This window comes from Pristiophorus japonicus, unplaced genomic scaffold (assembly GCF_044704955.1).
Source record: "Pristiophorus japonicus isolate sPriJap1 unplaced genomic scaffold, sPriJap1.hap1 HAP1_SCAFFOLD_29, whole genome shotgun sequence".
Lineage (NCBI taxonomy): Eukaryota > Metazoa > Chordata > Chondrichthyes > Pristiophoridae > Pristiophorus > Pristiophorus japonicus.
In genome coordinates, this window is record NW_027252668.1 from 4,508,851 (window position 1) to 4,520,468 (window position 11,618).

The following is an 11,618-nucleotide window of genomic DNA, read 5'->3' on the forward strand; positions in this document are numbered from 1 at the left end:
CAAAGATATCCAGCTGGCCCGCCGCATCCGCGGGGAGCGCGCCTAGACTCCCCCTGCCCGGGCTCCAAGCTTTCGCACCAAGTGCAACAACGGCTCTTTTCAGAGCCACCAAATGAGCAAAGGAACGAGCTGCGACCGGCTCCACGCAAACTGTCCTGTGTACACATCGTGCACGTCTTGTGTTACTATAACTGGGGCTTTATACAGTGCAGGCGGTGATTATCTGGCTTTGATCCAGGTATCAATGCGAGTCAGATGCCCAGTATACCGACTGCACCCGCCCAATATGGGTCGCTAACTAAGATCTGATCGTGAATTGATCCCACTGCACAGACCGGAATAGATTCCAGAGAGGGGACGAGCTGCCTGTAATCTGTATCTCACCTTTAACCCAGCTCTTAATGTGGGCACAGGTCGGATACTATTTGTAATATTTTAAATTAGCCATGAGCGGGAATTCCATCCTTCTGTACGCAAATTTTAAAAAAGGGTAAAATTCCTCATTGATCAATGTGTTCAGAATGTATATATTTCTCCCTGTGGAATTATTGCCCCTATAAAAGTCAGTGAGCTCATCAACCGCTCATTCCTTTCTACTCGGCTCTTATCATCCGGTTCATATTCGGCTGTCCCAACATGTTCAATAACTGGCGGTCTGACGTTCAGCTTACGTCTGTTTTGTATTAAATTAGATCAGGGACAATTGTGATCCATAGAACAGAAAGCAGCCCTTTCACAGACAATGTGGGTGGCTCTGAAAAGAGCCTTTGGGTTATTAGATTAAATCCTGTCCGCTTTACTTGCCCTTGGGCGCACTGGCGGTTTTCTTGGGCAGCAGCACAGCCTGGATATTAGGCAGCACCCCGCCCTGAGCGATGGTCACCTTTCCCAGCAGCTTGTTGAGCTCCTCGTCGTTGCGGATGGCCAGCTGCAGGTGTCTGGGGATGATGCGGGTCTTCTTGTTGTCGCGGGCCGCGTTACCGGCCAGCTCCAGGATTTCAGCGGTCAGATACTCGAGCACAGCAGCCATGTAGATCGGGGCTCCGGCACCCACACGCTCAGCGTAGTTCCCCTTTCGCAGATGCCTGTGAACACGGCCCACAGGGAACTGCAGTCCGGCCCGCGAGGAGCGAGACTTGGCCTTGGCCCGAACTTTTCCGCCGCTTTTTCCTCTCCCAGACATTTCCACAATCCACACGTTCAGAGAAAGAATGAGAAACTCCTCCCACATCTGCCTTTCTTGTACCTTCTGTAGGAATGCAGGGAGCAAATTTGTGATTGGTCGCTCGGTGGTGAATTTCATTGGTCTTTTCCGGTGACCAATCACAATCTGATTAGCCCACCAATGGAAGTAGGGCGGAAATTACTGTCTTCAACAGTCAGAATATCGATTTTTAATTCAAAAACCCCGCCAAGAAATTTTAAAATAGCGGCTTATGTGAATATAAATTCACCATTAGTCAAAGTTTTCCCAACACGTTTTAATTAATTTTGTCTTTTACATATTCCCCTTGCAAGTTCCAGGCTGTTACAATCAGGATTAAATTCGGGTACTATTTCAAACTGTCTAATGGGCGGGAATCAATCTCCACCGATTCTGTAACGGGACACATTCCAACTCAATCTTTGTAAAAGTTGGGTTTCACAGATTATCGATCGATTCCCCGCAAAGGCGGGAGTGAGCCCTTCTGTGAAAAAAGAGGGACAGAGTGTTCAAACTGCCCCGGTTCTGGTCTCTGTAAGAACTCCCATTCTGGGTTGTTACACTTCGGGGAGTCTCGGGTTAATAAACGGACTGACCCGCAACAGGAATTGAAAAATAAACTTGAAAAGGGCATGCGAGAGAGAATGTGTGACTGGAATCTGAGTCTCAGCCCCTAAACAAGCTCTTAATTCGGCAGACGGTGTAAATGAACATGTCTGAGCAAAGGGAAACAGCGACCAGGGACCGTATTTGTAGTTGGCGGAAAATTCCAGCGACGCTAAGGTGGAACCGGACAGTGAAACTGATATCTGAGAATTCAAAACTAAATCTAGCTGGAAGTGTAAACATTTTTAAATATACTTGTTCAGGAAATAATTACAGTAAACAGAGTGTAAAGGGAGATGCGTTTGTGCAGCACTTTCAGAGAGGCTGTGGGTGGCTCTTAAAAGAGCCGTTGTGTTTGGGGTTTGATCTGTCAGGACAGCGGGCAGTCTCACTTAGAGCTGGTGTACTTGGTCACCGCCTTTGTCCCTTCCGACACGGCGTGCTTGGCCAGCTCCCCGGGCAGCAGCAGGCGCACGGCGGTCTGGATCTCCCGGGAACTGATGGTGCGGCGCTTGTTGTAATGGGCCAGGCGGGAAGCCTCACCCGCGATGCGCTCGAAAATATCGCTCACAAACGAGTTCATGATGCCCATGGCCTTGGAGGAGATGCCGGTGTCGGGGTGAACCTGCTTCATCACTTTGTAGATGTAGATGGCGTAACTTTCCTTCCTCGACTTTCTGCGCCTCTTGCCGCTCTTCGCTGGGGTTTTCTTGATTACTTTCTTGGCGCCTTTCTTGGCGGGACCTGTTTTCTTTTCGTCAGCCATCGACTCGTTCAGTCAGGCGCAGATTTGGGGAAACTCTGCTCCGAGCCCGTATTATATCGGCAGCCCCACACTCCGCCCACAGCCCTATGCTAATGAGGGATGGGCGAAGGCAATGGTTGTTATTGGCTTGTCAATATCCATTGTTCTGTATCTCTCTGATTGGATGTTTAAAGAGACCAATCAGATTTGTTGCTCGCCACAATCTCAAATTCTTGAATGAGGTCATCAGTTGCAACACCTCCTGATTTGTACTCTGTTCTTTTTGTGTTTCTGTTCTGCTTTCAAGCAAAAATCTTACGAAGAAGGTTCATGCATTTTTTCCTATCATATATATATTTTAGAATCTGAACAGCAAACTCGCTGCTCTGTTTGCCGATCTCGATTTCTACATGTTCAACAGACATTGACCGCTTTCTACCCGAGATTGACTGAGGGTGACTTCTGGTCAGGAAACTCCCAGTTTATCAACCGTCGGGATTTAATATTAAGTAGAAAAATACTGACTTGGATTTATATAGCGCCTTTCATGACCTGCTTCACATCCAATGAAATACTTTTTGAAGAGTAGGCACTGATGTAATGTAACGCGGCAGCCAATTTGGGAACAGCAAGCTCCCACAAACAGCAACATGATAATGGTCAAATGATCTGTTGTGTTGTGTTGATCGAGGGATAAATATTGCCCAAGACACGCGATAACTCCCCATATTGTTACGAGATGTTTTGCGTCCAGCTGAGAGAGCAGACGGTGGCTCGGTTTAACGTCTTATCCGATCGATGTCACCTCCGACAATGTAGCGCTCCCTCAACACTGCACTGGAGTTTCAGCCTAGATTTTTCTGCTCAAGACCCTGGAGTGAGACTTGAACCCACAACTTTCTGACTCAAAAGTGAGGGTGCTCCCAACTGAAGCACAGCTGATAAGATTGTGATCAATAGATCAGTTTCTTCAGACAGTAACCAGCCCTTTCACAGATAGAGTGGGTGGCTCTGAAAAGAACCAACGTGGTATTAGATTAAATCTTGTCCACTTTCCTTGTTCTTGCTGAACCCAGCCTTGGATTTCTTTGTCAGAAGCACTGCCTGGATATTGGGCAGTTCAGCCATGTTCCTATTAAATTGTGGAGCAGGCTCCAGAGTCCTTTTGGCCTTCTCCTATTTCTTATAGCTGTCAGTCGCTGATATGTGAGTGTTGTTTTTTTACCTCAGTTACTGGCAGGCGAATTTGGGTCTTATTATACACCTGTCAAATTCTGGTATGTGATTATCATTCTGTTTCTGTCTGTCTCTGTGATATGTGTGTGGGTTTATTCTGCACTTTGTCAGTTTCTGTATGGGAGTGCGTGTTTTATTCTCTACCGGGCAGCCTCTGGTATGATAGTGTGGGATTTCATCTGTACCTGTCCATCTGTGGCTGGTATCTGAGTGGGGTTTAATCTGTAATTTCTGGTATGTGAGTGTTGGGTATAATCTGTACCTGTCATTTCTGGTATTTGATTGTGGGGTTTAATCTGTACCTGTCAGTTTTTGATATCTGACTGGAGTTTAATCTGTACCTATCTGTTTCTGGTATGTGAGTTGTGTGTTTTATTCTGTACTTGTCAATTTCTGGTATGCAAGTGTTGGATTTATTTTATACCCATCAGTCTCTAGTATGCGAGTGTGGAGTTTAATCTGCATCTGTCTGATTCTGGTTTGTGAGAGTTGGGTTTCATCTGTACCTGGCAGGTTCTGATATGTAAGTGTGGGGTTTATTCTGTACCTTTCTGCCTGAGTATGTGAGTGTAATGTTTATTCTGTACCTGTCAGTGAGTGTGGGGGATATTCGGTACCTCTGTTTCAGGTGTGTGAGTGTTAGATTTAGTCTGTACCTGGTTGTTTCTGGTATACAAATGTTGTGTTAAATCTGTACCCATCAGTTTCCACTTTGTGAGTGTGGGGTTATTCTGTAGCTGTCTGTCTCTGGTATATGAGTGTGGGATTTAATCTGTACCTGTCATTTCTGGTATGTGAGTGTGGGTTTAAACTGTAGCTGTCATTTCTCGTATGCGAGTGTGGGTTTAATCAAAATCTGTACCTGTCAGATTCTGGTGTGTGAATATGGGTTTTATTCTGTATCTATCATTTTCTGGTATGTGAGGGTGGGCTTTTCTCTATTTTTCTGGCCTTGGTATGTGAGGATGGGATTTCATCTGTACCTGCCAATCTGTGGCTGGTATATGAGAGTGGAGTATAATCTGTACCTGTCACTTTCAGGGATGTGAGAGTGGGATTTAATCTGCACCTGTCATTTCTGGTGAGTGTTGGGTATAATCTGTACCTGTAGGATTTCCTCGCTTTCTGTCAACTTCTGCTACAAAGTTTTTACCCTGAATTTTTCAGTTTCTGGGAGGGGAATGCGGGTTTCACTTTGTACCGGTCAGCATTTTATGTGTGAGTATGAGTGTTTCCCTGTATATATCTGTCTCTGGTGTGAGAGGGTGGGCTGATCCCTGTATATATCTGTCTCTGGTGTGTGAGGGTGGGATTTTCTCTGGAAATATCTATCTCTGGTGTGTGAGGGTGGGCTGATCCCTGTATATATCTGTCTCTGGTATGTGAGGGTGGGATTTTCTCTGTATATGTCTGTGTCTGGTGTGTGAGGGTGGGATTTTCTCTGTATATATCTGTCTCTGGGATGTGAGGGTGGGATTTTCCCTCTACATATCTGACTGGTGTGTGAGGGTGGGATTTTCCCTGTATATATCTGTCCCTGGTGTGTGAGGGTGGGATTTTCTCTGTGCATATCTGTCTCTGGTGTGTGGGAGTGGGATTTTCTCGATATATATCTGTCTCTGGTGTGTGAGGGTGGGATTTTCCCTGTATATATCTGTCTCTGGTGTGTGAGGGTGGGCTTTTCACTATATATCTGTCTCTGCTATGTGAGGGTGAGATTTTCCCTGTACATATCTGTCACTGGTACGTGATTTTCCCTGTATATATCTGTCTCTGGTATGAGAGAGTGGGATTTTCTCTCTATATATCTGTCTCTGGTCTGTGTGGGTGGGATTTTCCCTGAAAAACAATCTCTGGTGTGTGAGGGTGGGATTCTCCCTGTATATAATCGGTCTCTGGTATGTGATGGTGGGATTTTTCCTGTATATATCTGTCTCTGGTGTGTGAGGTTGGGATTTTCCCTGTATATACCCATCTCTGGTGTGTGAGGGTGGGATTTTCTCTGCATATATCTGTCTCTGGTGTGTGAGGGTGGGTTTTTCCATGTATATATCTGTCTCTGATGTGTGAGGTTGGGATTTTCCCTGTATATACCCATCTCTGGTCTGTGAGGGTGGGATTTTCCCTGTATATATCTGTCTCTGGTGTGAGGGTGGGATTTTCTCTGTATATATCTGTCTAGTATGTGAGGGTCGGATTTTCTCTGTGTATATCTGTCTCTCGTGTGTGAGTGTTGGATTTTCTCGGTATATATCTGTCTCTGGTGTGTGAGGGTGGGATTTTCCCTGTATATATCTGGCTCTGGTATGTGAGGATGGAATTTTCCCTGTATATTTCTGACTCTGGTGTGTGAGGGTGGGATTTTCCCTGTTTCTAAACGGTCTCTGGTGTGTGAGGGTGGGATTTTCCCTGTATATATTTGTCTCTGGTGTGTGAGGGTGGGATTTCTCCCTGTATATACCCGTCTCTGGTATGTGAGGGTGGGATTTTCCCTGTATATATCTGTCTCGTGTGTGAGGGTGTGATTTTCTCTGCGTATATCTGTCTCTCGTGTGTGAGTGTGGGATTTTCTCGGTATATATCTGTCTCTGGTGTGTGAGGGTGGGATTTTCCCTGTATAGTTCTGTCTCTGGTGTGTGAGGGAGGGATTTTCCCTGTATATATACATCTCCGTTATGTGAGGGTGGGATTTTCCCTGTACATATCAATCTCTGGTATGTGAGGGTGGAATTTTCCCAGTATATATCTGTCTCTGGTGTGTGAGGATGGGATTTTCTCTGTTTCGAATCGGTCACTGGTGCATGAGGGTGGGATTTTCCATGCTTATATCTGTCTCTGGTATGTGATTGTGGGATTTGTCCTGTATGGATCTGTCTCTGGTGTGTGATGGTGGGATTTTCACTATATACACCTGTCTCTGGTGTGTGAGGGTGGGATTTTACCTGTATATATCAATCTCCAATATGTGAGGGTGGGATTCTCCCTGTATATATCAATCTCTGGTATGTGAGGGTGTTATTTTTCCTGTATATATCTGTCTCTGGTGTGTGAGGGTGGGATTTTCCCTGTATATATCTGTCTCTGGTGTGTGGGAGTGGGATTTTCTCGATATATATCTGTCTCTGGTGTGCGAGGGTGGTATATTCCCGGTATAGTTCTGTCTCTGGTGTGTGAGGGTGGAATTTTCCCTGTATATATCTGTCTCTGGTGTGTGAGGGTTGGGATTTTCTCTGTTTATATCTGTCTCTGGTCTGTTAGGGTGGGATTTTCCCTCTATAATTCTGTCTCTGATGTGTGAGGGTGGGATTTACCTTGTATATATCTGTCTCTCGTATGTGAGGGTGGAATTTTCCCTGTATATATGTGTCTCTGGTGTGTGAGGGTGGGATTTTCTATGTATATAATCGGTCTCTGGTATTTGAGGGTGGGATTTTCTCTGTGTACATCGATCTCTGGTATGTGAGGGAATGATTTTCCCTGTATCTACCTGTCTCTGGTTTGAGAGAGTGGGATTTTCTCAGTGCATATCTGTCTCTGGTCTGTGATGGTGGGTCTTTCCCTGTATATATGTGTCTCTGGTGTGTGAGGGTGGGATTTTCCCTGTATGTATTTGCCTCTGGTGTGTGAGGGTGGGAATTTCCCTGTATACATCTGTCTCTGGTGTGTGAGGGTGGGATTTTCTGTGTATATATCTGTCTGGTGTGTGCGGGTGGGATTTTTTCTTTATATATCTGTCTCTGGTCTGTGAGGGTGGGATTTTCCCTGTATAAATCTGTCTCTGGTGTGTGAGGGTGGGATTTTCCCTGTATGTATCTGTCTCTGGTATGTGAGGGTGGGGTTTTCTATGTATATATCTGTCTCTGGTATGCGAAGGTGGATTTTCCCTGTATATATCTGTCTCTGGTGTGTGAGGGTGGGATTTTCCCTGAATATGCTGTACTGCAGCCCCAGCTGTTTACATTGTACATTAATGATTTGGACGAGGGGATTAAATGTAGTATCTCCAAATTTGCGGATGACACTAAGTTAGGTGGCAGTGTGAGCTGCGAGGAGGATGCTATGAGTCTGCAGAGTGACTTGGATAGGTTAGGTGAGTGGGCAAATGCATGGCAGATGAAGTATAATGTGGATAAATGTGAGTTATCCACTTTGGTGGTAAAAACAGAAATACAGACTATTATCTGAATGGTGACAGATTAGGAAAAGGGGAGGTGCAACGAGACCTGGGTGTCATGGTACATCAGTCATTGAAGGTTGGCATGCAGGTACAGCAGGCGGTGAAGAAAGCAAATGGCATGTTGGCCTTCATAGCGAGGGGATTTGAGTACAGGGGCAGGGAGGTATTGCTACAGTTGTACAGGGCCTTGGGAGGTATTGCTACAGTTGTACAGGGCCATATCTGTCTCTGGTTTGTGAAGGTGGGCTTTTCCCTGTATATATCTGGCTCTGGTGAGTGAGGGTGGGATTTTCCCTGTATATGTCAGTCTCCGGTATGGGAGGGTGGGATTTTCTCTGTACATATCTGTCTCTGGTATGTGAGGGTGGGGTTTTGTCTGTATGTATCTGTCTCTGGTATGTGAGGGTGGGATTTTCGCTCTTTGTATCTGTCTGGTGTGTGAGGGTGGTATTATCCCTGTATGTATCTGTCTCTGGTGTGTGAGGGTGGGATTTTCACTGAATATATCTGTCTCTGGTGTGTGATGGTGGGATTTTCCCTGAATATATCTGTCTCGGGTGTGTGAGGGTGGGATTTGTCCTGTATGGATCTGTCTCTGGTGTGTGAGGGTGGGATTTTACCTGTATATATACAGTCTCCGATATGTGAGGGTGGGATTCTCCCTGTATATATCAATCTCTGGTATATGAGGGTGGAATTTTCCCTGTATATATCTGTCTCTGGTGTGTGAGGCTTGGATTTTCCCTGGAAATATCTGCCTCTGGTGTGTGAGGGTGGGATTTTCCCTGTATATATCTGTCTCTGGGATGTGAGGGTGGGATTTTCTCTGTATATATCTGTCTCTGGTGTGTGAGGGTGAGATTTTCCCTGCCTATATCTGTCTCTGTTGTGTGAGAGTGGGATTTTCTCTGTATATGTACAGTCTCCAGCATGTGAGGGTGGGATTTTCCCTGTATATATCTGTCTCTGGTGTGTGAGGGTCGGATTTTCCCTGTATATACCTGTCTCTGGTATGTGAGGGTGGGATTTTCTCTGTCTGTATCTGTCTAGTATGTGAGGGTGAGATTTTCTCTGTGCATATCTGTCTCTGGTGTGCGGGAGTGGGATTTTCTCGATATATATATGTCTCTGGTGTGTGAGGGTGGGATTTTCCCTGTATATATCCGTCTCTGGTGTGTGAGGGTGGGCTTTTCTCTGTATATAATCGGTCTCTGGTATGTGAGGGTGGGATTTTCTATGTATATATCTGTCTGGTGTGTAAGGGTGGGATTTATTCTCTATATATGGCGCTGCTACTTGAGGGTGGGATTTTCCCAGTATATATCTGTCACTGGTATGTGAAGATGGGATTTTCTCTGTGCATATCTGTCTCTGGTATGTGATGGTGGGATGTTCCCTGTACATATCTGTCACTGGTACCAGAGGGTGGGATTTTCCCTCTATATATCTGTCTCTGGTGTGTGAGGTTGGGATTTTCCCTGTAGATATGCAGTCTCCGGTATTTGAGGGTGGGATTTTCCCTGAATATATCTGTCTCTGGTATGTGAGGGTGGGATTTTCTCTGTATATATCTGTCTCTTGTGTGTGAGGGAGGGAATTTCTCTGTATAGAATCGGTCTCTGGTGCGTGAGGGTGCGATTTTCCATGCTTATATCTGTCTCTGGTATGTGGGGGTGGGATTTGTCCTGTATGGATCTGTCTCTGGTGTGTGATGGTGTGATTTTTACTGTATACACCTGTCTCTGGTGTGTGAGGGTGGGATTTGCCCTGTATATATCAATCTCTGGTATGTGAGGGTGGAATTTTCCCTGTATATATGTGTCTCTGGTGTGTGAGGGTGGGATTTTCTATGTATATAATCGGTCTCTGGTATTTGAGGGTGGGATTTTCTGTGTGTATATCTGTCTCTGGTATTTGAGGGTGGGATTTTCTCTGTGTATATCTGTCTCTGGTATGTGAGGGTGGGATTTTCTCTCTATATATGCCTGTCTCTGGTGTGTGAGGGTGGGATTTTCCCTGTATATATCTGTCACTGGTATGTGAGGGTGGGATTTTCCCTGTATATATCTGTCTGGTGTGTGAGGGTGGGATTTTCCCTGGATATAACTGTCTCTGGCATGTGAGGGTGGGATTTTCTCTGTGCATATCTGTCTCTGGTCTGTGATGGCGGGACTTTCCCTGTATATATCTGTCTCTGATGTGTGAGGGTGGGATTTTCCCTGTATATATCTGTCTGGTGTGTGAGGGTGGGATTTTCCCTGTATATATCTGTCTCTGGTATGTGAGGGTGGGATTTGTCCTGTATATATCTGTCTCTGGTGTGTGATGGTCGGCTTTTCCCTGTATATATCTGTCTCTCGTATGTGAGGGTGGGATTTTGTCTGTATGTATCTGTCTCTGGTATGTGAGGGTGGGATTTTCGCTCTTTGTATCTGTCTGGTGTGTGAGGGAGGTATTTTTCCTGTATATTTATATATATAATCTCCGGTATGTGAGGGTAGGATTTTCCCTGTATGTATCTGCCTCTGGTGTGTGATGGTGGGATTTTCCCTGAATATATCGGTCTCTGGTGTGTGAGGGCGGGATTTTCACTGAATATATCTGTCTCGTGTGTGTGAGGGTGGGATTTTTCCTGTATATATCTGTCTCGGGTGTGTGAGAGTTTGATTTTCTCTGTATATACCTGTGTCTGGTGTGTGAGGGTGGGATTTTCTCTGTATATATCTGTATCTGGTGTGTGAAGGTGGGATTTTCCATGTATATATCTGTCTCTGGTGTATGAAGGTGGGATTTTCCCTGTATATATACAGTCTCCGGTATGTGAGAGTGGGATTTTCCCTGTATATATCTGTCTCTGGTGTGTGAGGGTGGGATTTTCCCTGAATATGCTGTGCTGGGGCCCCAGCTGTTTACATTGTACATTAATGATTTGGACGAGGGGATTAAATGTAGTATCTCCAAATTTGCGGATGACACTAAGTAGAGTGGCAGTGTGAGCTGCGAGGAGGATGCTATGAGGCTGCAGAGTGACTTGGATAGGTTAGGTGAGTGGGAAAATGCATGGCAGATGAAGTATAATGTGGATAAATGTGAGCTTATCCACTTTGGTGGTAAAAACAGAGATACAGACTATTATCTGAATGGTGACAGATTAGGAAAAGAAGAAGTGCAACGAGACCTGGGTGTCATGGTACATCAGTCATTGAAGGTTGGCATGCAGGTACAGCAGGCGGTGAAGAAAGCAAATGGCATGTTGGCCTTCATAGTGAGGGGTTTTGAGTACAGGGACAGGGAGGTTTTGCTACAGTTGTACAGGGCCTTGGGAGGTATTGCTACAGTTGTACAGGGCCATATCTGTCTCTGGTGTGTGAGGGTGGGCTTTTCCCTGTATATATCTGGCTCTGGTGAGTGAGGGTGGAATTTTCCCTGTATAGGTCTGTCTCTGGTATGTGAGAGTGGGATTTTGTCTGTATGTATCTGTCTCTGGTATGTGAGGGTGGGATTTTCGCTCTTTGTATCTGTCTGGTGTGTGAGGGTGGTATTTTTCCTGTATATTTATATATATAATCTCCGGTATGTGATGGTGGGATTTTCCCTGTATATATCTGTCTCTGGTGTGAGGGTGGGATTTTCCCTGTATATATCTGTCT

The 11,618-nt window shown here is 45.4% G+C and overlaps 1 protein-coding gene across 1 annotated transcript; it reads right to left on the reverse strand.

Annotated features, from left to right (window-relative positions):
• Positions 1–2,198: 2,198 nt before the first annotated feature.
• Positions 2,199–2,576, reverse strand: LOC139248193 (histone H2B 1.2-like). The gene has a single exon (XM_070871932.1). It carries the CDS (start codon positions 2,574–2,576, stop codon positions 2,199–2,201), a length of 378 nt encoding a protein of 125 aa, XP_070728033.1.
• Between the last annotated feature and the right edge of the window lie 9,042 nt (positions 2,577–11,618).

What these genes read in the sequence shown, in the direction of transcription:
- LOC139248193 (XM_070871932.1), bottom strand. Translation starts at nt 2,576, where the DNA reads ATGGCTGACGAAAAGAAAACAGGTCCCGCCAAGAAAGGCGCCAAGAAA.